General features: G+C 32.7%; 6 protein-coding genes across 8 annotated transcripts; 3 read left to right on the top strand and 3 right to left on the bottom strand.

Annotated features, from left to right (window-relative positions):
- Window positions 1–577: 577 nt before the first annotated feature.
- Window positions 578–4,596, top strand: LOC113846561. The gene is made up of 6 exons (XM_027474983.1): window positions 578–983; window positions 1,741–1,855; window positions 2,111–2,782; window positions 2,865–2,976; window positions 3,574–3,633; window positions 4,268–4,596. Exons 1-5 carry the CDS (start codon window positions 901–903, stop codon window positions 3,597–3,599), a joined length of 1,008 nt encoding a protein of 335 aa, XP_027330784.1. The 5' UTR covers window positions 578–900; the 3' UTR covers window positions 3,600–3,633; window positions 4,268–4,596.
- A 619-nt stretch (window positions 4,597–5,215) lies between these two features.
- LOC113846617 lies at window positions 5,216–9,016 on the top strand. Its single transcript, XM_027475090.1, has one exon. It carries the CDS (start codon window positions 5,643–5,645, stop codon window positions 7,536–7,538), a length of 1,896 nt encoding a protein of 631 aa, XP_027330891.1. The 5' UTR covers window positions 5,216–5,642; the 3' UTR covers window positions 7,539–9,016.
- Window positions 9,017–14,286: 5,270 nt separating this feature from the next.
- LOC113874750 lies at window positions 14,287–15,051 on the bottom strand. The gene has a single exon (XM_027512964.1). The coding sequence runs from the start codon at window positions 15,049–15,051 to the stop codon at window positions 14,287–14,289; it is 765 nt and encodes a 254-aa protein (XP_027368765.1).
- A 2,666-nt stretch (window positions 15,052–17,717) lies between these two features.
- LOC113845832 (histone H4) lies at window positions 17,718–18,286 on the bottom strand. 2 transcript variants are annotated; one of them, XM_027473464.1, is made up of 2 exons: window positions 18,182–18,226; window positions 17,718–18,130 (listed from the first exon to the last, which is right to left on the bottom strand). In XM_027473464.1, the coding sequence occupies exons 1-2, from the start codon at window positions 18,224–18,226 to the stop codon at window positions 17,915–17,917; spliced, it is 261 nt and encodes an 86-aa protein (XP_027329265.1). In that variant the 3' UTR covers window positions 17,718–17,914. The 2 variants fall into 2 exon arrangements, with proteins under 2 accessions (XP_027329265.1, XP_027329264.1); XM_027473463.1 differs by having other exon boundaries at window positions 17,723–18,286.
- A 2,209-nt stretch (window positions 18,287–20,495) lies between these two features.
- Window positions 20,496–22,116, top strand: LOC113845834 (probable small nuclear ribonucleoprotein F). 2 transcript variants are annotated; one of them, XM_027473466.1, is made up of 5 exons: window positions 20,496–20,612; window positions 20,824–20,911; window positions 21,036–21,073; window positions 21,188–21,252; window positions 22,010–22,116. In XM_027473466.1, exons 1-5 carry the CDS (start codon window positions 20,607–20,609, stop codon window positions 22,077–22,079), a joined length of 267 nt encoding a protein of 88 aa, XP_027329267.1. In that variant the 5' UTR covers window positions 20,496–20,606; the 3' UTR covers window positions 22,080–22,116. The 2 variants fall into 2 exon arrangements, with proteins under 2 accessions (XP_027329267.1, XP_027329268.1); XM_027473467.1 differs by having other exon boundaries at window positions 21,979–22,088.
- Window positions 22,117–22,310: 194 nt separating this feature from the next.
- Window positions 22,311–22,684, bottom strand: LOC113845833 (histone H4). Its single transcript, XM_027473465.1, has one exon. The coding sequence runs from the start codon at window positions 22,635–22,637 to the stop codon at window positions 22,326–22,328; it is 312 nt and encodes a 103-aa protein (XP_027329266.1). The 5' UTR covers window positions 22,638–22,684; the 3' UTR covers window positions 22,311–22,325.
- Window positions 22,685–25,533: the final 2,849 nt, after the last annotated feature.

Here is a 25,533-nt window from a genome sequence, read left to right as displayed (position 1 = left end):
ATTGTAAAACAAATTAATTTTTTATTTTTTAGATAATAAATATTTATCAATATTTTTAATTTAAGTATAAAAATAAAATTTTTAAAAAATTATTAATTTTTATATTATTTATTTTAAGATTTACATTACTCATACAATTAAAATATTCATTTATTATATATAAATAAATAATTTAATTATTTAATACTATAAATGTTTTTAGAATATATAACTATTTTTTATTTATCTTGTTGAATTAAATATTTATTTATTAAAAAATATAATTAAAATAAGGGGGCCCAAGAAAAGAATAGGAATGCTTTAGTAAACCAACGAGGCAACAGCCATTAACACACTGCCTTATTGTCCTTTTCTTTCTCCAACCGCCGACGCCTCTCTCCTCCACCTTGTCCATCTTCTTCCCCAATCCTCTGCGGACGCACATAATGGTCCCCCAATATTCCATCCAATAAAAAGAATACACGTCTTACTTCAACACGTGGGAGATAATTTTTGGGGGCACCCGTGAAGCTTCGTAGATCTCTCAACACCTGATCATAACCAACCCAAAAAAGAGAACTGGTTGCACACAGAGCCTCGAAAACCAAAAAAAAAAAAAAAGGAGCAAACGTGGAAGATGAAAAAGAGAGAAGGGTCGCTTGAACGTCTCTCTCTCTCTCCGAAGGTTTCTTTCTCTCTCTTCACCCTTTGCTGAGTGTTCCCATAACTCAGAAGAGAAGAGAGAGAAAGAAGCCGCGATCACCATTTTTACCTACCCAACTGCTTCTTGTTGTGGTCACTATAGACGTAGCTTTTCGTGCGAGGGTTTCCTTCCCTCTTGGAAGGATTAAAGTTCCTTTCTTTTTGCCTTTTTCTGTTTTCTGCTTTAATCGTTTGATTTTGGGGTGTAGTTTATTCGAGATGTTGGTAGCTAATAGCTTTGATCTATGGCGAAAGGATGCTTTTTTCTCTGCGGCGGAGGAGGTGCAGGAATCAGCTGATATGTACGTCCGCTTATTCCTCTCTTATGAACCCTTTTTGGTTTTTTGCTTTTTTTTTTTAATTTTGGTTGTTTCTGATTGATTTAATTACAAGATTCGATGGATTAGGTGTTAAATTATGCTTCTTGGTGATTTAGGTGACGATGGGTATGTGTTGATTGTTATGGTTCTGTGAACTACTTTTGGTTTTGCTGTTTGGGTTTTCTTTCGATGTGTTGAATTTATTGATGATCGTCGTGTCTTTAGTTGCTCCTAGTTCTTCTTTGTTGTTTACTCAAGTAGAGTTTTGTGATCATTGAGGGTTGTCCAATTCGGGTTGAACTTTGAGTTTACTCACTTGTTGAGGGGGGAAAACACTTTTTCTTTTTAATTTGTGGTAGATTTTTGCCTTGGCGCTTGCAAATGGAGTTTTTGGTAGTTGAAGGGAATGTAATAGAGACCAAGGAGGAATAAAAAGTAAGAAAACCTGAAATATTTTTTCCCTTTTCTCAGAAGTTGGATAAATTGCTCAGGTAACATTTCATTGATTTCTTACGAAGATTAGTCATGTTACTTGAGTACTTGTGCATTTAAATGAAATGATATCTGCAGTAGAATTTTATCTTATAATGAAGCTATCTGAATGATCTGTTCTCGACCATATCCTTTGATGAGTTGTTCCTGATTTAGGAGGGAGCTTGGTCATTTCTTCAATGCACTATAAGTATAATGGAGTATGTTATTTCTGTCTTACATAAATTTCACATCTCTTTTTATGCAGAATGGAATCTGCGTACAGGGCATGGTTGAGAGAGAAGAGAGAAAGGTCAGATTCTAACAAATTAAATGAACTATGCAGGGAGCTGCAAACTGCTTTAGGTACTGCAAAATGGCAGGTGTGTCTACATACTCTTTGTTACTTAATTTTGAATTCCTCTTCCTTCGAACCCGCTATTGAATATATATTTGTACCAAATATCTTAAGTTTTCTCTGATAAGTCAAATCTCCCCCTTTGTTTTTTATTTAATGCCTTGAGATTGAATATTCCTTTTCAGGTTTACTTTTTTTTCTTTATTTTGTGTTTTGAACAAAGTGGAATAAGGCTATTGTTGTTGTTGTTGTTGTTTGTGTTTTGAACATACTGAAATAGTTGGAAGAATTTGAGAAAGCTGTCAGGCTAAGCTACCGGCATCATGGTGATGACAATACAACCACTAGGCATAGGCAATTTATTACTGCCATTGAAAGCCAAATTTCCCAAGTTGAAGCAGCACTGAGGGAATCTTATATTGAGGAAGGTAAGCAACCCCTTCGGTGGGTAAATCTGGATGAAGAAGAGCGAGATGATCTAGCTGCATTTCTGTCTGGAACTTGTCAGACCACACAAAATAATAATGATGAATGCATGGAGGTTACTGCTTTGATGAAAAGCTCACTTCACGATAAACAAGTCAACAAAGAAGATAAAAATGTAGATGTAAATGGTTTCCGCAACTGGGATATCTCTACCAATGAAAAGTCCTCTAAAGATGTCATCAATAAGGATACAGATTATGTGGTAGAAATAAAAGCAGATGCTGGTTCTAGAAATAGTGATGATGTAATTTCTCAAACAGATAGAACAACTAGTACAAGGAAAACATGGAGTCCACCTAATTACGGTGCTTTAAAAATTGTAATTGCTGATGAAGATGAGCAGAGAAATAAATTTACACGGACTGTTGATGCTACTCCTAAAGAGAAAGGATTCAAACCTCACTTCTGGAAACAAAAATGTGAAGAATATCCTCAGGCCATGCGAGCAGTTCATATGTGCAATCAGGTTAGATGAATAGATGAAAAAGAAGTATGGAAATTTTTCTTCTGTTTTGCTTTGCTTACAGTTAATTTCTTGTACTCTGCAGTATTTCGGCCACATTGGTATATGCCAGAGGCAGTATCAAAGTCCCCTGCACTTGCGATATGGTCGTTCTGTTCAAGTTACACTTGCTCTTATGGTGACCATTTTTCTCATTGGTAAGCTTTCAATTTCCTGCTCCTGAGGATTCTCAACTGCTGGGAATTCCACCTAACCTATTTTGTCTCTAATTGGGTTGTGATTTGTGAGTTACATATTCCTTAGAAAATCTTGAAATTTGTTAGTTATCATCATCTTTGATGTGATGATTAATAAAACACACACTCACACTCATAATTTAAATAGTCAAACAATTATAATTTGTTAAAAGTTAGTTGGGAATAAGATTATTATTTATCTGTATGTCTCTTTAATTTATTGGGGAAAAAAGAAATGGATATTCAGATGTCTTTATGGCTAGACTTACTACATATCAATAATTCATTGCTAATTAGCTATCTTTCTCCTTCAGAAATCTGGTGAGGCATCCTCTTTTGTGAGAATATTTTAAGCACAATACCCAAATTACCAAATGGTTTAAAGATCTTGTTGACTATGCCAAAACAATTTGCAATGCATTAGATCCCTTCTATATTCTTCTGTGCTGTTGATCATGTTTTAATTCTAGATTAATGTCACCTTCTGCTAAACATTTGGCTGCTTAGTTTCTGTATTGAGCATTGCTTATTATGGAATTTTTTTTCCATTCTCCGCAGTTCCCTTTGTTCTTTATTCAACTTGAGTTAACTGGCTGCTTCTCTCAAACAGTTCAAGAGGTATTTCTACAACCTTAGGGCCTACGTTTTTATATTCTATAATGATTAAAATAATAAAACCTGAATATGGTGCTAGTATGTTTCGGGTGTAAGTTAACAGCAAGATATTTCCTTCTTCCTTAAAACATGGGTTGGAACAATGACAAGTTGCATTTCCTTTTTCCTAAGATGGTTTATTGCAGACTGTTTGGTTTTCTTGCAAGATAGTTTATTCATGGTTAGATGTGTCCACAAGCAACCCATGTAATCCAATAACTTTTGTTTCTTTCAGTTTTCGAAACATAGGATTTTTCATTCAAGTCAAATTTTGACCTCTACAAGATGATGAATGAGGAAATAATTTATATCTGCTTTCATTGTTTGTGTTTGAACGTTGAAGATTATCGAGATTTGATCATTTATGTTTTCTCAATCGAGATTTATTTTGAAATAATTTTTTCCAGACATTGACTTGTATTTGAAGGAATTAAATTTATCTGCCATTTTGATGGTTTTGATAACATTATTTAGAATTGATCAAGCATATGAAATATTATTTTAATAAAAAAAATTACTTTCAATTACTTAAAATTAATATTTAATAATATTTTAACTGTGGGGTGGCATTATATAAATCAATATTTGTCTTATGCAGGGCTTTAATTGTTTTTATGGATGACAAGGAAGCCACTGGCCATATGCGACTGTATTTGAATTGGTGGATAAGTCAACTAAAGGGGACAGTTGAGACAATCAGTGTCACCTATTTTGTCATTGTTGAGATTAAGATGAATTTACGCTCTGTGGATGCTGATAAGGACAATCAACCTCCAACAGTCATAGCTGTCTATTTTAGTTTCCTGGGCCTGTTAATTGTACATACATTCATCTAATATTTAATGCCACTTCCGCTTTGTTTGGTCTCAAGATACTCCTGTCTAAATACAACCTTCAATCCAATGTTAAATATGACCAGGTTGAATGTACATCTATCATAATAAATTTCATAAAAAACGCGTTTAGTAACATGTAAATACTTTTTTTAAAAATTTATATGGAGTGATATATGTGTATTTTTTTTTATTTCCGAGGGCTAAAAGACAATTACTGCGACTTTTATACCAAAATTGCGTTTTGTATGTTACGATAATTCATCGTCAGAGACACGGACTATTTTTTTGGTTACACGGTATTGATTTGTTATTGTTGAATTACGTAAAGAGTTATGGATAGTGGAATTGGGAACAGTGAAGATCATGAACAAGAAATATGTCCACTCAGAGACAAAGGAAACATCGTTGATAGAGCACTAGCACATGTAAAACAGGTACTTGTTTAATATACGAAAGACTTAAAAGTGAAGCCCAGGAAACAAATCGGGGTTGATATTTCACTCTTAAAAAAGTGATAATTCAAGCTTGGTTATGTTGAAGTTATAAGCTGCATCTCAACACCAAAATTATCTTCTTTATTGGATTCTCATATGCAAAAATACCTTTGACACGAATAATGTGATGTCATATCAATTTTGTTAAAAGAAAATAATAATATTTTACATAATCGATATAACATTAAATAATTGTGGAAAATCAGACACAATCAAGATCAGTAGATTCAAAGAAAACTCACCAATAACACCATTTTCACTAAGCTGAGCCTAACCATTTATGGGCCCAGTATTTGGTGGCCCAAGATTATTTGTAAAACAAAGGAACAGAGAAGGTTGGAAATATGAAGAGGAAAAGAGAAAGGGGGCAATAGCAATAGGAATAGCATGGGTGCCAGATTCTTGTAGCGTCCAATCAGTCCTTACCACACTGATCTGAGTCTCTGTTTGGGTTTCTGTCTGAATTGTGTGTGCTTACACCGATTGCAATGTTCAATTCCCAATACCCAATTCCCAATTTTCAAATCTCAGAATTTCCTATCTGAGATCTGAACCCAAATCAGACACACAAATAACACCACCACCTTCAATTTTTGATCGCAAGCTCCAACCCTTTCCTATCCTAACGCCATCCCAATCTCCGATGTCTTGTTTAGCGCTTTCTTTGCAACCGGCGAATGGATCCGACATCCTCCTCCAAACTCGCGAGTGGTTCCCTCCCTCACGCGCCCTCGGGGCACTCTCCGCCTTCCGCCAGACTCGACGCGCCTTCGCCGCCAACAAAAACTCCGTCCCCGACGACGCCTACGCCGCTGAATCCATCGGCGACGATCCCCTCGCCGCCTCCAGTGGCCAGGTCATCGTCGGCGTTGAGAGCCGCTACCGCATCGTCTACCGTCTAGTCAACGGCATCTACGTCCTCGGCATCACCGTCGCCGATTACGACAACTCCGTCAACGTCTTCGAGTGCATCCACATCGTCAACCAGGCCGTCAGCGTCGTTGTCACGGCGTGCCGCGGCGTAGACGTCACACCGGAGAAGCTCAGCCGTAAATATGCAGAGATTTACATGGCACTCGACATCGTTCTCCGCGGCGTCAGCAACATCCGCCTCGCCGCCATGCTCGCCACCATGCACGGTGAGAGCATCGCCAAGATGGTGCATTCCGCCCTCGACACCGAGAACAAGATCCGTGGTGCTGATAACTGGTCCTCCGTCGAAGTGCATTCCGTTGAGCACCAGGCCGGCATCGACGCCTTCGCCAATGCGCGGTTCGAGTTGCCACCGGAGACGCTCGAGGCTGGAGATGAGGTCGCCGCAAGCCTCGCCCCCACGGCGGCGGAGCAGCAGGAGGAGCAGCAGCAGAATGAGGAAGAGTCTCAAGCGGAGAAGGACCCTTTTGCAGCGAGTGATGCAATTAACAAGCCTCAAGAGCTTGTGGAAGGGTTCAAGAAGACGAGGGATCCTTCTGCTACAGATTTGACGACAGCATTGGAGGGGCTTGATGTAACTACATTGCCGCCCCCTGAGGCTACCCAATCCACGCATATAAATGTGGAGGGATTTGAAGGTAACTATGGTGGAGTTGAGTTTGGGAATGAGCAAACTTCTATTGGAGAAGCTTTTGAAGGTTTCAATGATGCATGGGGCGGTGGACTTGATCCTTCTGAGTTTGTGGGTCCAACCAAGGCTCCTAAACCGCAAGGGCTTGGTGGAGTTGAATTGTTGCAGACCGGGCCTGATGCTGTTCCTAAAGCAGCCACGGCTGAGAGTGGTGCAGGAACACCACTTGAGAACTTGTTGGTCAAGAAAACTGAGATGAAGGGTCCTGAGATGTATATCTCGGAGGAGATTAGTGCTGAGTTCAGGGAGTCGTTGCTTGCGAGGGTGGGATTAATGGGTGTTGTTTACCTACGAACTTTGCCACCCAAAACTGCTGGTGATAAGGAAACTGAATTTTCATTCCGAGTTGAGGGAACCAGTGCCGTTAAACGATTTGCTATGCAAAGTTCTCGGGTTAGTAGCCTTGGTAATGGGATGTTTCATGTGAGGACTGCAGCATCCGAAGAGCCTATACCGATTATGAAGTATAGCTTGCTTCCTAGGTTGACGCCTTTGCCTTTAAGGGTTCGGCTCATAAAACGACATACTGGGAGTTTGCTTTCTGTGATGATACAATATGCTTCAAATCCTGATTTGCTTGCTCCCTTAAATGATGTTATATTCATTCTGAAACTGCCCGTCGACCCAACACTATTGACGGTTTCCCCAAAAGCTGTGTTGAATAGGTCTGAAAGAGAAATTAAATGGCATGTGCCTGAGATTCCTTTAAAGGGGTCTCCCGGCAGGTTGAGAGTAAGGATGCCTGTAGATTCTAATGAAGATGATGAAGAAATTGAGGTGGTTGGTTATGTGAAATTTTCTGAACAAGTAACTCAAGCATTGTCTGGAGTTTCTCTACGGCCTGCTACGGAGGGTAAGACAGATTTCTATGAGGTTAGTCACAGATTTGAGAGTGGAGTTTACATGTGCAATTGATTTTGTAATCATAGATGATTATTAGGGGATGTACTTTTTCATTGTGTTCATGAGATTGTATGGTTTGGTTGTGTTTATAGCATTTTTGGATATTGATCATGTATCGTGGACTCTGGAATTATCTGAAAATCCTTGTTTCTCTTTGTTTTGGCTATAGATTTACATCAATGAATTGTATTTGGTCTTCACAATATATTATTTACCATATAAAAAGTACTTAATAATACTTCTGAAGATATTAACAATAAATAGGAAGTATAGATCCTTGAAAGGCTAGGGTAAAGTACTCTTGTACTTGACGGGTTTACCCTGTGCTGCATTTTTATCATCCTTTGAATGGGCATTCATGACGCATATATGTCAGACACAAGTTATTGCTTTAATATTTAGATTAGTTCAGAAAAAGTTTCAGAAACTTTCTATTCTATATATCACTTTAAATGAACACTAGGCAAGGGTTTTGCTTTCGGTGAATTGTGTAATATACTAGGATAGTGCCAAGCAAGGCATATTAAATTTTTAAAGAACTCCTCTAAAGTGAAATTGTCTAATATAAAGCGAGCAAAGAAATATTTGCCTTGAATATTAGTGGATTAAGATCATTGTATATTTTAAATTTAAATCATGGGTAAATATGCCCTATTAAAGGAGTCTTACCCGTTAAATTTGTTTGATATGATAATGTGAAATAGAGGTAATTTTAAAATTTACTGCAAGTTTTCAATATTACTCACCCATGTCATTTTAAACTCGATAGAGATCATTAGGTCCTCTAGTCATGATGAGAAATGATAAATAACAATAAAGTGCTGCGGACAACGTAATATAGTGCTCTCTAATCTTTCTTTATTGCCGATATCACGCGACGCTTCATAGATGGTAGAAGTTGAAATACCTCTGACTGCAGAAATTTTGTGTCAAGGACTGCCCTAATGGAACAGGGTTGCTTCTCTGTTGTAGTGTTATATATGTGTGTGTGTGTGTGTGGTGGCTAGAATTACATTTTATTTTAGAACTTGTGCATGTTTTCTTGACTCTTGGTGTTTGAAAATGTCCACCTGAGTTGAAACAAACCATTTTCCTAAGTCTATTTAAACAATGCCTTAATTGTAAGGTGCCTAAGCTCAACCTGTTATATCTTCTTCAGAGGAAGTTTCTCTACTATGCCCCACATTGTTTGATGATGCATCTTTGCTCGTAGAATGATGTTTTCAAAATAGTGTTTTATCAATATACTTTCTGTAGGTCCATTATATTAGAAGGAATGGAGATGAAGCTATTGTGATCTGATAAAATGATAAATATTTGAATGTGAATTAACGAAGTTCAATGGAACAATGAATGTCATCTACTGGTGTTGTCACAAACTTTTCAGTTCATTCCACAGTTGCATAGAATAATTCTGCTCACGCATACTTGGCATAGACAGCACATTTGTACAGATTTTACCTTTTGATCATAGTTGATTACACATTTTTTGTTTTCAATCTATATGTTGATTATTATGGTTCTGCTGACGATGTGCTCAGTGCTGACTTGCACCTAGCATTTTGAAGTATCACCTATAGCTTTTCAAGAAGCATCCACAATGATAGAAAGAAGGTATTCTCAATTGTTATCTTAGATATACAAATACATGAAAATGTAGAAGCAAAAAAGTATGATAGAAAGAAGGTATTCTTAATTGTTATCTTAGACAATACCAATGATAATGCATCAAAGGGAAACCGTAGGAATTGAAAACAAGTAAATAAGGGAAAATTATGTTCAGCACCCGTAAAACTACCCAAAAGTTTAAGAGTTGTTCAGAACTACACATGATGGTCAAGCTGCAAGTCGATTGGTTTCATTTCATTACGCATTAGAAAACAAGGAGAGGAATGTAAATCTATTGGGGTAGAGTGTATGAAGATGCCTTGGACGTTATCTCAATCAGCTTAAAAGGGGGTTTGGCCATAATAGCAACTGCTTCTTAACTATTGAATACTTTGGGGCAAATTGTACTAGGCTAGGGTGTTATAGTTGGAGAGGTTATGGAATATACTTCATTGCTCGCCGACCTACGTTCAAATTTTGAGTAACCAAGAGTAATATAAAATAACTTTTTACGTGTGGCTATTCAATAACACGAAAATGGCTCAAATAAAAAAAATAATGCTTCATGTTTACTCTGAGCAAGTAATGTATATTTATCATTGAATTTTTGTATATTAATATCACAATGTAATTTAAATGAAACCAAAATTGAACAAATTCTCCCAGACGACCACCTACTTAGCAACTATCAAGGAAATCATATTCCCTTCAATGCCTAACATCATAGTATACGAGGGGAGGAAACCCATACGTGAAGTGCACTTAATTAAGTTAACTGTATGTTTAGATTAGATTATTTTCAGCAAAATAGTCACTTTTTTTTTTCAAAAAAAAAAAATCTTACAAAGTTGTTAAAATGAGCAATTGTTTATCAAATAAACTCATCCAAACATATACTAAGCCACATGCTTCCATCACCCTTGGTTCGTATCTCGCTTCTGCCCTAGAGTCTAGAACAGTACACCCATTCTGAAAATTATCAGTTAAATTAGAATGGCGTTTAAGTCAAATATCTTTTTTTTTTTAAGGAAATACGTTATACATCGTATTATCTTACCGTATATCATTGCTAAATGCAAACTTATATCATTCGTGATTAAAATATATTTTTACTCTTATATTTTTATGAGATTTAATTTTTGATTTTCAAAAAAAAAAGTTTTTGTTTTTACAAATTCAATACTTTTGATCCTTAGTAATGATTGACTTATTAAAAGGTTGTCACGAATTAATTTTTATGTTCAATCATATCATTAGAAACCAAAAACGTCGAATGTAGGAAAATTAGGAATTAAAACTAAAAGAATTAAAGAAATAAAATAAAATATTTACAAAAATATCAAGATAAAAAATATATTTTATTTTCTTTTATTAGCTTTTAGGAGTATACCTCAAAATCAATCTTAAAACTAACTCAAGCTTGTATAAGTTAAAGCAATGTACTCGAGCAAATATGTAATTCTTCCTTTAAAAAAAAACTTGTGATATATAACTTCTAATTTAAACATAAATGTCACCTGAATTTCTTAAATAGTCATAACACCATAGCTTTTAACTTAATTACTTACGCATGATATATATGAATTACTTTAATCACTTACTTTATAAAATATTATTCACTTATTTATGCAAAAAAAATAGTTAAAATAAAGTTTTATAAAATTAAAGAAATACTGAGATAACCATTGCTTATAAATTAAAAGATTAAAGTAAAAGTTTACTCTATGTAGACTACGTTTTAAATTTCACATCTTGGAAGAAAGTTGTATCAATTCTTCTAAGATTGATTAACTTCAATTTATTTCAAACGATAAGTCGACTAGAGTACCTCAAAAGGAAAGAAAAAAAAAACAGCTGACTAATGTAATAGAACATAAAATATATTACAGAAGAATATTGATGTTGCCACCTCATGGACGTTATCTGCTAAAAATGCAGTGCAGAATTAGATGGAAGATAGAGAACATTCTTTTGCTGTTCTGTCCATTAAGAAAGCAATCAATGTGCATTCCTTTCATTGTAGACACTATAATATTGGTCGTATTATAATAAAGCATTGGTGTTCATTGATGAGAATCATTACATCTGAAGTCGAAACAGTCCCGAAGGTTATGATAATCTAGCTTTTATCATGTTCATTGTTCAAGAAGCCAATGCTCAATGAACTCGCGGTTAATATGAATAGTATAAGCGCATGAACATAATTGGAAAAGCATTTGGCATTCACTTAATCTTAGCTTATTGCTTACTTCAGGGGCAATGCTCTCTTTACTCTTTTAGCAAAAAAGTGTAGTCCCCTAACTATGATCGAAATTGTATACAGAATCTAATTATGCAGATGACTTGTTACCGACCTTTTCTTATCCAACATAAACCTTTTATATATATATACACACACCAAAAGAATTACAGCAATACAATTTTTTTAACGCATTAATTGTTATTGAATAAAAATTATCTAAATTTCACTCTTTCTTACTCTACGTTTAATATTTCTCTTTCATATTTACATAATTTTAAATAAAGTTAAAAAGAATATGATAGATAATGTGCTATTAACATCACTCATTTGTACTGTTGTACCAATAGGATTGACCTCTTTAGTCATTCATTTTAACTTTCAATTTTAACAATAAATATAAATGCATAAAATCATAAATGTCTGATTATTGATTGTAAAAAATAAAGTTAACTATAATAAAATGAAATTACGGATACTTTTTAGTCTGTAATTATAATTATTTTCAGCTATTTCAAATATGAAATCCTTTATTACTTTTTTAATCTTAACAATTAAAAATAACGATTTGACAAACACGCAATACCTGTCATCATAAAAGTAGTGATTATATGTTTCTCAGTTAACCCAAAGGGGATGGGAGCCAAGTTTGTCTTTTCACTCGAACTTGCCCAAAGATGATTACTCTACTTTGCTCTATTTCAAGAGAGAGAGAGAGAGAGAGAGAGAGAGAGAAAATGTTTTGGTGTCATTGTAATTTTAGTACATCATTCGATTTCAAATAACTGATATTTAAAATTTTGTATAAAAATTAAATAAACTATTAAATATTCTCAATTTTAACGAAATAATTTTATTTTAGAAAAATATACATACATTTATACTCAATCAATGCTCTCTCACTTTATTTGATAAAAATATCAGAAAACAATAATAAAGTCAAAAAATAATTTTTATTTTCTTAAGTTATGAATAATACATGTAATATAAGTAGCATTCAGCGTATCATTTTTAATTATGCGCACACGAGCTATTTTTTGCTAAAATGACATATATACTATAAAATGTCATTAAGTATGTTGATTACTGGAAGCTCTGTGAATGATAATTTTGTGATTACTGAATTCACCATCAACAACTTTTACTCTATCGTTCTGTTCGGATAAATGGAATTATTGAAGATTAAAATTAGGACTAATTTGTGACAAAAATATATAATGTTCATCAGGTTGGCTACTTTCTCATTATGGGACTCACAGAAACTACAATACTGGGGCCCCTGTATTTATTTCCCCTTATCTGCTCTCACCATTTTCAGCACAGAAAAGAGAGTTTTTTTTCTTTTAAACAGATAAGAGAGCTTAATTCAACGTCTATTTTATCCTTTATATCTCTTTCGTTAATTATTAATTAGTATATTTTTATATAAAGATAAAATAGTGCATAAAATAAGTTTAATTTTTTTACTCGTTAAAATAAGTAAAAGGAATTTTGTTTTATTTTTTATCCATCTAAACAATATTTTTATTTTTTTCATTATTTTTAACAATATATATATATATATAAACTTTGTCGTATTTGTATCTTTCAAAACTACAAAACAAGCTTAGATCCTCAATTTCAATACAATTTCTTTTTTTATTCATTTGTGTTTTATTAATATTTATTAAATTAATTTTAAATGCATTTGTGAAATACAATATGTGTAAACGAAAATATTCAACGTTGCTAAGGTATTATTTTGAATAAAAAATAAAAAAGTTGTCATATTAAAAATATAAATTTTATTTTAAAATATTTAATATAATAATACATGGATTCTGGTTGCGCGAGCAAGGAATGCTCAATGTGCGTCCAATAAATGGTTCTCGATGAGTTGGGGAGGAGAGAGAAAAAATCACAGGTAGAACGAGGAAAGACGATACATAGCACCTTTCCGAATTCCCATTGAGTTCTTCGTTGTATTAAAAAATTTACTTTTAAAAGCTTCGTTAATAATGCATTAATCGCAATGAAATTGAGGTCTTCTTTGTATAAAAATAGGCTAGCTAATAATTAAATTTTTTGTTAATTTTAACTATAGTTTAATATTTAAAAATAATATTTTATATTTTTAATAATAATCTGTGAATAACTAAAAAGGAGTGGAAGCTAAACTATCTTTGAGCAGAGACTAAGGCATACGTGGGCTTATTGGTTTGGGTGACACAATCTAGCACTTGAGTAATGGTAGGGCCGTTAGCATCGTTATTTGCACACGCAACTCATACTCCATTTAAAGCATCTTTCACCAACTTCACTTAGCCATTCCCATCATTAGGGGTAAAAATAACTCAAAGGTCAAAAACGACAATTAATTATTCAAAATCTCACCGTTTTCTTTTTCAAGACCTTAATGCATTAGTCAGTTTTCATTATTTACATGAGAACGACTCATGAGTAGAGTTAGTAATTTGATATTCCTAATAACAAATGTTAATGCATACATATGAGAAAGATCCAAAATATTTTGTAGAAAAATAAAAAGAGCTAATATTTGGATTGGAGGCATACAATACAAGCAGGAGCAGCCACTCTTTGTGTCACTGTCGGGTTTCTCGTGATTGTCATTCACTCCTATAATTAATAGCCACCACCTAACAAACAAAAGTAACTTAGAAATAAAAAAGAAAAATAGTAAAATAAATAAACAAATCCTCTCGTTCACCTTGAGGGACTATGATCCCTCATGGATAGCAACTGTACACAATGTACCCTTCTACGTGAAGTCAATATTATATTTTCCTCTCGCTCAAGCAACATTTCAATGACAAAAATACCCAAGCCATGCACCCTACCTTTACCCAAATCACAAGGGCAATCTCGTCAACATAACGACAACTCTCACCACCTCCACGTCACGTGACTTCAAATCTACGACGCTTGCGGCAAAGCAAACGACGTCGTTACGGCCACGCTGCTGTGATCCTTGCAACTCAGCGCCTTCAGTATCCTCCACGACACCTTGCCGGAGCTCCGATTCACGACCATCTTCCCGCCAGAATCCGTCCCCGGGAACAAGGTGGTCGACGGATTCCGGCGAACCTGCCGGTTCTTCATGTCGCTGAGCTCCATCTCCGGCGGAACTTTCATCGTCCCAAACATCAGAGAGTACCAGCGCGGCTTCATTGCCTTCTTTGCCGCAGCCTCCGACGACGCCCCAACGCTCCTTGACGAAGAATTCCGATCAACTTCCGGCGCCGAAGGCTCTCGCAACCTGCTATAATCCAAAGACTTGCTGTTCCTCATCATGACGCGGCGAGAACTGGTGCACGTGCTGACACTGTTTGATCGAGTCACGGAAGAGAGGGACTCGGATCTCCGGCGGCGCGTGGATGATTTGCTTTCTTCGACGATGAGATTTTTCAAAGGTTGTTCGACTTTGAAGGGAACGAGTTTGCCGCAGAAAATGATGTCGTCGGCGGGGCACATATCGGAGCTGCTGCTGCTGCTGAAGCCGTTGAAAATCTCGCTGCCATCTGGTCGAAGAATTTTCTTAAACGAAGTGTCGTCTAAGCTAGGAGTTCTTGAATTGCGGTTAAGAGGAAGGTCACATAGCGAGAGTGCCTCTTCTTCGTCGTCTTCTTGGGATTCCATGTAATTGGAGTCTTTTATTATATGGGCTTGCTCTTCTTCCATTGTTGAAGGGAAAATGCGAAAAGGGATTAACTATAGGAATTGTTTATTAAAGAGGGAGGAGGAGAAGTTGTTGTATATATATGTGTGTGAGTGTGTGTTTTGATGTGATGAAATTGAGTGTGTTAAAAACAAAGAAGGGTGTGGGGGAATTATTAGTGTGTGTCATAGTTCTTTTTTGGTTTGGAGTATATGTAACGATATTTGCATTTGGAATTTTATTCTCTAGGTGGGGTGTTCTGTGGTTAATTTTGGCTATGGCTTCTAGAAAATGATAGGGATAGGTATCTAGAAAGCCCAAAAAAGAGAAAGATCAATAGAGGGATGAGAATAGTGCGTTGTCCATTTCAGCGAAAGAAGAGTCCATCGTGTGCATACAATAATTCCAAAGGGGCACGTATTCTTGTGGCTATGGTAAGAGTGAGGGCTACAACTACAGGTATTTAGTGCTTGGTTTTACTCGTTGCTTTGTTCATTTGGACATTGCCACGGAAGAGAAGAGGCCCACGTACACGTACTTCAAGCCCTTTTTACAAATGTAAACACAAGTATTGCTCATTTGTCATTACTCTTGTTCATTACCAACCAATTCTTTGCAAACTCCGCATGCTTGTGTAAATAACACTAAACACAGTTTTCTGCCCAATTAACATCAAAGCGGTGGATTAATTTTTATCTTTCTCCTCTAAGAATTGCTTCTTCTTTCTATTACTTGAAACTTTTTTATTTCTGATTTAATTTTTACATAGAAAAAACTCTTTACCTCATGTTTTATCATAGACAAATTATTTAAATATAAATTTGTTTAAGTTTCTCCATAAAATAAATAACCAATCCCGTAACAAATGTGGCATCGTATAGCCCGCCCTCGTGGACCTCTCTAAATTAGTAAACGGAAAAACAACAAAGTAATAATTGAAACAACGCTATCTCTATCGACCAAACAAATGTATTTTCTGCATAGGTTATTCATATAAAAAAATTATAACTTATATAACATTTTTTTTATTTATCTTCCCCTGTTAGAATAATTATTTTGTCTTTTTTTCTACCTATTCTTCTTTTATTAATAAAAAAATTTGTCTAAAAATTTTACATTCATAGAATTTCTCTTTTTCATGTTATCCGAAAAAATATTAGTCCCTGAATAAATCAATTTAATACTCATGACATAAAGAAAAAATTATAATTATGTTATTAGTACAATTTTTTTATAACATTTTTTTACGTTTTTTACACATCAAATTAAGTATTTTATCTTATAGCTTTCTCCTTTATCTGTACCCTTTTGTATAAACTAATTTCACAATAATTTTTCAAAAAGTTAAATGCCTCCAAATTTGTGGCAAACAAATCAATAAATGTGGTATCACATCCATGCTTAGGTATGCGATAAATACAAAGAAGTGAATATATATATATTCTGCATTGCAAGCGTAAGTATTAATACATTATTAAAATCAATATATAAATTTTATTGATACAATGTAACTAAATAAAAAATTTATATTTATATTTAAACTAATTAAAATTTATAAAAAATTCTATTTTATATAATATGTTCAAATTATATTAAATTCAAAAAATGTCTATATTTAAAAACTCCAAATAAAATCAAATATTAAATACAACATAAGTAAATGATAATAAGTTTTTAAAACATTCTTATTTAAAAATTAAATTTTAATTTGATAAAATTGTCACATTGATAAAAATAGGTTCGCATGTTTGGTATAACATACTTTCAATTCGATAAAAGAAATGTATAAATTTAATAAAAAAATATTAGTAACACACTCTTTAATATTATTTTAATTATTTTTTAAAAATTATATAAATTTTTATTCATAAATTAATATTTCACTCATAGTTTATAATTTTAATAGGTTAAAATCAATAATTAATAGTATATTTTAAAAAATACAATACTAAAGTTACTTAGTTTGATAATAATTGGTATGGTACACAAGAGCTGTACTCGTTCATATATAAAACATTCATAATTTTATATTTAAGAAACAGTCTTAATAATCGAAAAATTGAAAATAAAAGTTATCAATTACATTAATAAAATTGCAAAATAATACAAAAATTCATTCTTATCTCGCTAAAAAAAAGTGAGCTACATGGAACACATTCACGCCACTTTCTAATAAAAACTTTTCCCTTTTTACTGATTCACATTTGCTTGTGCTTAAAAAACGATTACATTCTATCGCGGTACTTAGGATCCAACGCAAGACATTGCTCCATGAAAAAATCACATCCAAATTGTTGAGCTAATTTACTTACTGTAACATTGGCTGTTTGATTTTTCAGGAAATAATACAATATAACGTTTCCGAAATTAAATTAACTTTCTAGTTGAGCAATATGTTTACCCTAATCTACATCTACCAAATACGTTCACCAGAACATTTCCGCAGTGCAAAATACGAGCAGTACAAAAACCATTTTTCATATCACAATAAAAATATTAACTGATACTTTATTTGCTGCAAAGATTCAATTAAACTATAAAAGTACTCAGTCCTCACTCGAACAATTATTACCACTTATCGTTTTGAATTAAAGCATTGAACAGTTATATTCCTTTCAACATAAGTGCTGCGCCCATAAAACGCTGTTAAATTATAATTCAGAACCAGCCAAATAACGAGAAATCAAAAATTCACAATGGACTTCACGGGCTGTCAAGTTAATCGAATTAACTGATTAAAAATTCGGAGCCACAACTACAAATAACCAAACAAGAACCATTGTGAAATCTAAAGCTAAAGCTCAAGAACCATTGCACAATATCAACATAGAAATAGATACTATAAGAAACCCTAATTCACATCGCAATGCAAAGATCCCCAATTCTTTAACCGCCGAAACCATAAAGAGTCCTCCCCTGCCTCTTGAGGGCATAGACAACGTCCATGGCAGTAACAGTTTTGCGACGAGCGTGCTCAGTGTAGGTAACAGCGTCGCGAATCACGTTCTCAAGAAAGATCTTGAGGACACCACGGGTTTCTTCGTAAATGAGACCACTGATACGCTTAACGCCACCACGCCTCGCGAGACGACGAATGGCAGGCTTGGTGATTCCCTGGATGTTATCCCTCAGAACCTTACGGTGTCGTTTCGCTCCTCCCTTTCCGAGCCCTTTTCCTCCCTTTCCTCTTCCAGACATGATTGTGGATGTTGTTTGTTTTCTCTGTGATTCACCCTCGAAACGAAACCGAATATGCACGCAAATGACTTTGTTGATAAACGTGGAGAATCTGGAGTTTATATAGGATACGGTAAAACATTTTGGCCGATGGATTGGTATGCTATCCGTGTCACTTGATGCTAGACCGTTGGATTTAAAATGGTTGATTTTTATTGGTCGAAACAGTGTGAAGCGGATTGCGGGTTTTGAAATTTTGGAGGTTGGGTCTAGCGGGTTTTTTTACGTTGGGAATTGTGTCTGCGAGAAAACACATCTTTTAGCACGTGAGAGGGAAATTGTGTATTTATCTCGCAAAAATTTGAACGAAAATACAAAATATAACCGCGTTTAAGCAATTTGGGATTTCTCTTTGTAAAAAAGAAGAGAAGTTGTAACGAACCTAGAAAGCCATGTCACAAAACTTACATATTTAAGCATATAAAATGTTTCAAAATGATGGCAATTAAATTGTTAATTGAACAATTTTTTATTAGTGTAGTTTAAAATGTCTTACAATTTATTTTAAGAATACATTCACCGTATAAAAATTTAAACATCTATTTTTTTGCTTTAGTGTATTATATAATTCCGTGACTGTAGTTTGCATAAAAATATTTCGTCACGCACTGTTAAAAATATTAATTGAGATTGTTAAGAAGAGTTAGTTTTTAAAATGTTAGTTAATGATTATTAAATTAAAATAGTTAGTATCTTTGTGTACATATATTAAATAATAATTGTCTTTGCATTTACCTTTTCATATTTTTATTAACAACACAAAATATATTTTTTTTCAACTCTCCCTCTCTCTTTTACACTACCATGTTTTTTAACACGGCTCAGAGTCGTGGCATCCTCTGTTGGCATTTGTTCGCTAAAATGTTTAGATTTACTTTCTTGTTACTTTATCGGAGTCACTAGGCTTCACATATATTTTGTCTTTTGTAAGAAAATATATTTAAGATGTGATTTGACACTTACATTTAAATTTCATTTTAATATTGGTTCTTGTAGTATTATAGCTTTCTAAAGTTGTTTTGAATTGAAATTTTTATTATTCTTGGGACCATGTACCTTTTTTCAAGCAGAACTACGGGTACATGAGATTTTGATTCAATTCCAGTCACGTAGATTGTTGAATAATTTATTAGCTGTTGAAATTCCTCTTTTGATTTCCATATTTGATAAAATTAGTTGTGATAAATTTAAATAATTCTTGTAGCCTTGTATTCAGATCAATGAACCATGTTATGGTTCTGAACTTGCTCTTTTCAAGTGACGAAGTGTTTATTTATAATGGATTATGCACAAGTGGTTAAGCTTTTATGATGATAATTTTGTCTTCTATTGAATGGTTATGCATCAAAGAAATTTTTATTTAATGGTTAAGCATTTTGTAAGTTATGTTTTTTAAAGTGATTAAGCAACAATTACTTTATTGGTTATATATATTCCAATTTGTTTGTCAATATATTTTTAGCACTATTATATGTATTTTTTTTCTTCATCCACGTTTGTTTTAGATATTGCTTTAGATATTTAATAATATTAGTTAATAGTCATTAAATAGTAATCTTTTCGTATATCAATCAAATAATAATTCCTTTTATATTCATTCACCTTTTATAATCTTCGGTAACAATACAAATTTAGTTTTAACAATTACTTCATCTCCTTTTTCTTTGCACTCCATCATGTTTCCAATGCAATGCATAACATTATTAAAATAATAAAAAAATCCACATATTGGGTGATGATATACTTGTTGATGACAAAAAAAATAAAATTAATCCAAACATTAAAATATTTTGTAAATATTTTCAAAATTATTTCCCCTTTTGAGTGATTAAGGAGACCTAGCTTCAATTTACTACAGTTTATTGCACGATCTTTTAGCAGCATACAGGGCCATTGCACCTTCTGATCTTAAGACACCCTCGCAGAAATCACAAGCTAAACTACCCCATAATCAACAACCGACAGTTCCTTGAAAAGCATTTGGAATAGCAAGACTTGCACAGATTACTTAGAGCATGTTTGTTTTTATTTATTTTTTCTTTTTTTAGTTTTCAAAAAGAAAAAAATTATTTTAAAAATTGGAGTTTCTATGGCCAAAGCACAACGCGAATTGATGAATAGTCGCCAGTAACATTACGCTTCAAAACAGAAAGAAAGTATTGCGTAACAGTAATTTGTCTGCATTAGCTTTTCTCCTTAGCTAAGTGGGCCCGACAGCCCAGTTGGCTACCCAAAAAAAGTCCTGAATTCCATTCCAATTTGCCTTGGACACTAAACCCTAATTCCCGCTTCAAGGTATCGCAGCCTCCACAGCTTCTGGTTTCAGAGATTGCGATCTGCAATGGCGGTGAGTATCTTCCTCTTAATCACTTTCTATGCGTTTAGTACATTATCCCACACACTTTTGCTTCTGTTGCTGCACGCCATTTCTTTGAGGATAAATAAATGAGAAAGTAATTTGAGGAAGAACGCGAGCCAATATTGTGCTGCTTCATTGAATATAGATGATCATGCTGTGGGGTTAAATATGCCTCTTTTGTTTTTGCTCGGTTTTGCAGACTATACCAGTTAATCCCAAGCCTTTCTTGAACAATTTGACTGGGAAGCCTGTTATTGTGAAACTAAAGTGGGGAATGGAGTACAAGGGTATGCACAGTCCTTTATTTTGGGCCAATTTTTCTACTGCTATTTCGCTGTTACAAGTTTATTTGTTAGGTGGTCAAACAAATACTGCAGGGATGTTATTATCATCTTTTATTTTAATTTACAGGTTATCTTGTTTCAGTTGATTCCTACATGAACTTACAGGTGCTTTTCTAAATTCACTCTTTGGTGTTTGCTTGCTCCCGTATAATAATTCTTGCTTTGGGCTATTGACTTTGTTGCTAATTTATTTTTTATTATCTGTGTATATTTCTGTAGCTGGCCAACACTGAAGAGTACATTGAAGGCCAGTTTACTGGAAATTTAGGAGAGATTTTAATCAGGTAACTTGCATGTTAACTATTCTATTTGCTAGTGGTATTCATGTTTTGCTAACTTATATATGTTATTTCTCATTATGGTTTTCTATGTTTTGAAGTTGATTTCAGCATTGGAACTGTGTTTCTCTATAATTTAAAACCTTTTTTTTCCATTCTGCTTTATAACTTGATTTGTGAGCCAGAAGATAATATCATGTGCGGCTTTTGAACTTTGTTTTTCAGTTTAATTGAACTGGGTGATCTCCACATAAATGTTTTATTTTGCCTAAAACTATTTTTTACTTTCCTTTCTAAGCTTCTCACGTGAGAGCGTGAGAGCATGAGAGCGTATTGATCATTCAATCTTGGTCAGGATTGGTTTTACTCAAATCTATTCTTGACTATCCATATATAATCGAGTTTTCAAGATTTCTGTCTCTCACGTCATGCGTCATGCTTTATATTGGTAACCCAAATATTATTGGCAATGCTGATTCTTGTCTCCGCCAACATCCTTGTTCTGCATCTGCATCATATTATAGATAAACTTTTTTTAGTAAAAAGCAGTGAATCTATGGTGTTTTTTGTAATTCTGAACATGATCAAAATGACTGACACTGACACTAGAAAGCGACTATATGCATATCATCCTTTGAAACATATTTTGGATGATTTTTTTTGCTCTTGGTAAGAGTATTTCACCCGGCCACTGTGACCTCCTTTGATGGTGTTAGTTCTTAAATGTAGTAGTCAAGTCTTATTCCATTGTTTGTATTTGTAGATGTAACAATGTTCTCTACCTTCGTGGAGTACCAGAGGATGAAGAAATTGAAGAAGCCGCAGAAGACTAGAATGATAGGTGCTAGTTGTAATTGTTATGACATGAACCGAATTCCATACTGTTTTTGTATCATCACTTAAATAGTCGCCAGTAACATTACATTTCAAAACAGAAAGTATTGCGTAACAGGGATTAAACAACAATTAGCAGTAGCCAAAAATAAAAAAAGCAATACATTCTTAAAATTCAGCAAAATATGATTCTGTATTAACAAAAGATCTGAAACATTGGGCAACACTGTCTAATCCCTAATTATCTAGCCGCCAAAACCGTAAAGGGTCCTACCCTGCCTCTTAAGGGCATAAACAACATCCATGGCAGTAACAGTCTTGCGGCGAGCATGCTCAGTGTAGGTAACTGCATCACGAATCACGTTCTCTAGAAAGATCTTAAGGACACCACGGGTTTCCTCGTAGATGAGACCACTGATTCGCTTCACGCCACCACGCCTCGCAAGACGGCGAATCGCAGGTTTGGTGATTCCCTGAATGTTATCTCTCAGGACCTTACGATGACGCTTGGCTCCTCCTTTACCAAGACCTTTGCCTCCCTTTCCTCTTCCAGACATGGTTGCTTATGGTGTTGCCCTTTATCCTCACAAACAATCTTCTGAGATGAATACTTGTACTCGATGAATGCTGAGAATGGGTCTTGGGGTTTATATAAGATATGAAAACAGATTCTCTGCCGTTTGTTTGGGTACTTATCCGCGTGAACAGGTTATACAAAGATACTGGCCGTTGGATTACAAATGACTGGGTGCACGGGGATTGCCGTGGGTTTAAATTTTCGAGTGGCACTACGCTAGGCGGCAAATATTTTTTGGTAACATTTTGATTTGGAATAAGTCAGCAAGTTGGATTTGTTCACATAAATTATAAAATTTTATTAAATAAAAATACTCCATTAGAAATAATAAATATTTCATTTTATTAAATATAAATAAATTAAATATATAATATAATTAATTAATTAATTATATAAAAATAAATAAGACAGATTCTTTATTACATTGTGTTAACAGTTTTAAAAGATAATATAATTAATATCTTAAAATTTTAATTTATCTGAAAAATATAACTTTGATCTTTTTAAAAAAACATATATAGATTTGTCATTCACTTCATATTTTATAAAAGAAAGCTTAATTTTGTTTTTTCACTGAAGATGCACAATGGTATGAGAGATTAATTTTTATATACATTTAATATTTTTTACATTATCAATCAATTAAAATTATTATAAATATGAATTTAAATTAATTATTGTAAAATCTGATAATTTTTAATAATACAAAAGTTAAATTATAAAATAAAGTAACAAAAAAGTATAGTATTAATATATTTAGATTGGATTAATAATCTCTAAACATATATTAATAAGATTTTTTTGAGATGTAATAAGTTAGAGTATTCTTGTACTCATATTTTATATTTAATAAAATATTGATGTTTAACAATATATATATATATATATATATATATATATATATTAAATTTATTATATGATATATGTAATAAATGTTTATTAATACTTATATGTGTATAAAAATTTGGTGTCATTCTAAACATGTGTAAAAATATTCATTCTTCTAAGGAAATGAAATTGTAAAATAATATGCTTAATCTTCTGAAGTATGTCTGCTCGATAGAGTCAGGTCGAAATAAAATGATAGACTTATATTTTAACTCGGACGGATCAAAATTGTTGCTAGTAGAAAATTAAATTATTCTATTTGATTAAATTTTTACAAGTTCAAATTAAATTTACGCATTTTTAGTGTAATATGTACGTTTATTATCACAATAAATCAATCCAATCAACTGAATAAGTTATATCATCGATTATAATTTAACCCACACTACTGTAATGTAAATATGATTAATAGGACATAAGGTATTTACCTATAATATAATTCATTTTGATGTCAGTTTTTTTTTTTTTTTCACTCTCAACACAATTATTAGTTTATATACGATGTTAATTTCATCAAGTTGTAAAGCTTGTTCTTTGTAAAATTAACAAGATAAACACGTAAAAATAGATAGTTTGAAATTAAAATTAAAATATTAATAATTAAATAAATTTAGTATCAATTTATTAAGCCAGTTATTAAAGTAAATATGTTGCAAATTTTAACTTTTAAAAAAGTTTTAAACTAAAAGACAAGTGACTTGTCAATTATAATAAAATGAAACATTTAGTTATTTTTACAAAAATTAGATTACAAATAACTATTAATTTTTTTCTTAAATGTTTAAGTATGTTTAGTTTAAAATAAAATATAATTCCAAAGGAAAAACATAAAAATAAGAAATTATAAAGCTGTTTTGCTATAAATAAAAGTTAATGATTTTAGTTTTTTCTTGTTAATACCTATATATTTTGTAATTCAGTTATATCAAAGTATTTTCAATCACTTAATGATAATTTAAGAGTGAAAAAATTCGTGAGTTTTTCTTCTTCTTATAATTAGTTATATGTTTTTCAATTTAAATAAATTCAATTGTTTTTAACAAATTTTTAATAATTTAGTAATTTATTATCACTATTGACTAATCATAAAATAATGTTAATAATTTTATTTACGTGTTATCTTAATGATCATATAAACGAGAACAGTGAAAATATTATATTTATAAAACTCAATTAACTGATTAAATATTTAAATGTTAAATTAATACTCATAATTCTTGAACTTAAATGACTTATTATTCTAATTAACTTATTAATGGTACAAATTTTTATCAATTTATTAATTAAGTTTTAATCTTTAATAGTCAATTAAAAAACAACAATAACATCGGCATCGTATAAATAAATGACATATGAAGTGTGTGTTTACTATAGATAGTCTTTATATAAAATCGAAAATATATGACTTAATTACTTCAAAATTAAAATTTTCCATTGTTTGATGCTGCAAGTGTTGAGTACGGAATAAAACACACCATTTATAAAGATGTTACAAATCTACCAGAGGTGTTAAATTCATTCTTTTATGAATTCCACAAATTATTTTACATTTTAAAAAAATTGTCTTTATAATTTTAGCATGTTTTGTCTAAGTTGCGTTGTTGTTTCTTATAATGAAATTAAGAGGTATTTAATTAATTCAAATAATAAAACTGACCAATTTTTCTTTTAGAAGATGGTAGAACAGCAGTTCATCAAAATAAATGTATTTATTTTTTTTAATCATTTTAACATCTTAGTTAAACTTATTGCCACAAAACAAATTAGTTGAATATATGTTTATCTTATTATTGAACCACCAATCCTAATTTATAAAATCGTCATACTAATGTATTTGAAATACATTTTTTCTAAATCAAACTTATAAATAAAATTAATTTCACTGAGAAAGTTTTAAATATTTATGAGAATTTAAATTTTATAAGGAAAAGAGAATAAAACAATATATTTATTTATACTTCTCTGTGTATATCATATATATATCATTT

The sequence above is a fragment of the Abrus precatorius genome, unplaced genomic scaffold (genome assembly GCF_003935025.1).
Source record: "Abrus precatorius isolate BTA unplaced genomic scaffold, Abrus_2018 Scaffold8, whole genome shotgun sequence".
In the NCBI taxonomy this organism is placed as follows: Eukaryota; Viridiplantae; Streptophyta; class Magnoliopsida; order Fabales; family Fabaceae; genus Abrus; species Abrus precatorius.
Note: the sequence above shows the minus strand (reverse complement) of the source record. Positions and strands in the feature narration are given on the sequence as shown.

Coding starts and splice junctions, on each gene's coding strand:
- LOC113845833 (XM_027473465.1), bottom strand. CDS start 22,637: ATGTCTGGAAGAGGAAAGGGAGGCAAAGGTCTTGGTAAAGGAGGAGCC.
- LOC113874750 (XM_027512964.1), bottom strand. CDS start 15,051: ATGGAAGAAGAGCAAGCCCATATAATAAAAGACTCCAATTACATGGAA.
- LOC113846617 (XM_027475090.1), top strand. CDS start 5,643: ATGTCTTGTTTAGCGCTTTCTTTGCAACCGGCGAATGGATCCGACATC.
- LOC113845834 (XM_027473466.1), top strand. Junction 21,074..21,187: donor ATTCCTACATGAACTTACAG/GTGCTTTTCTAA, acceptor ATATTTCTGTAG/CTGGCCAACACTGAAGAGTA. Junction 21,253..22,009: donor TTAGGAGAGATTTTAATCAG/GTAACTTGCATG, acceptor TTGTATTTGTAG/ATGTAACAATGTTCTCTACC.
- LOC113845832 (XM_027473463.1), bottom strand. CDS start 18,226: ATGTCTGGAAGAGGAAAGGGAGGAAAAGGGCTCGGAAAGGGAGGAGCG.
- LOC113846561 (XM_027474983.1), top strand. CDS start 901: ATGTTGGTAGCTAATAGCTTTGATCTATGGCGAAAGGATGCTTTTTTC. Junction 984..1,740: donor GTGCAGGAATCAGCTGATAT/GTACGTCCGCTT, acceptor CTTTTTATGCAG/AATGGAATCTGCGTACAGGG. Junction 1,856..2,110: donor TAGGTACTGCAAAATGGCAG/GTGTGTCTACAT, acceptor ATACTGAAATAG/TTGGAAGAATTTGAGAAAGC.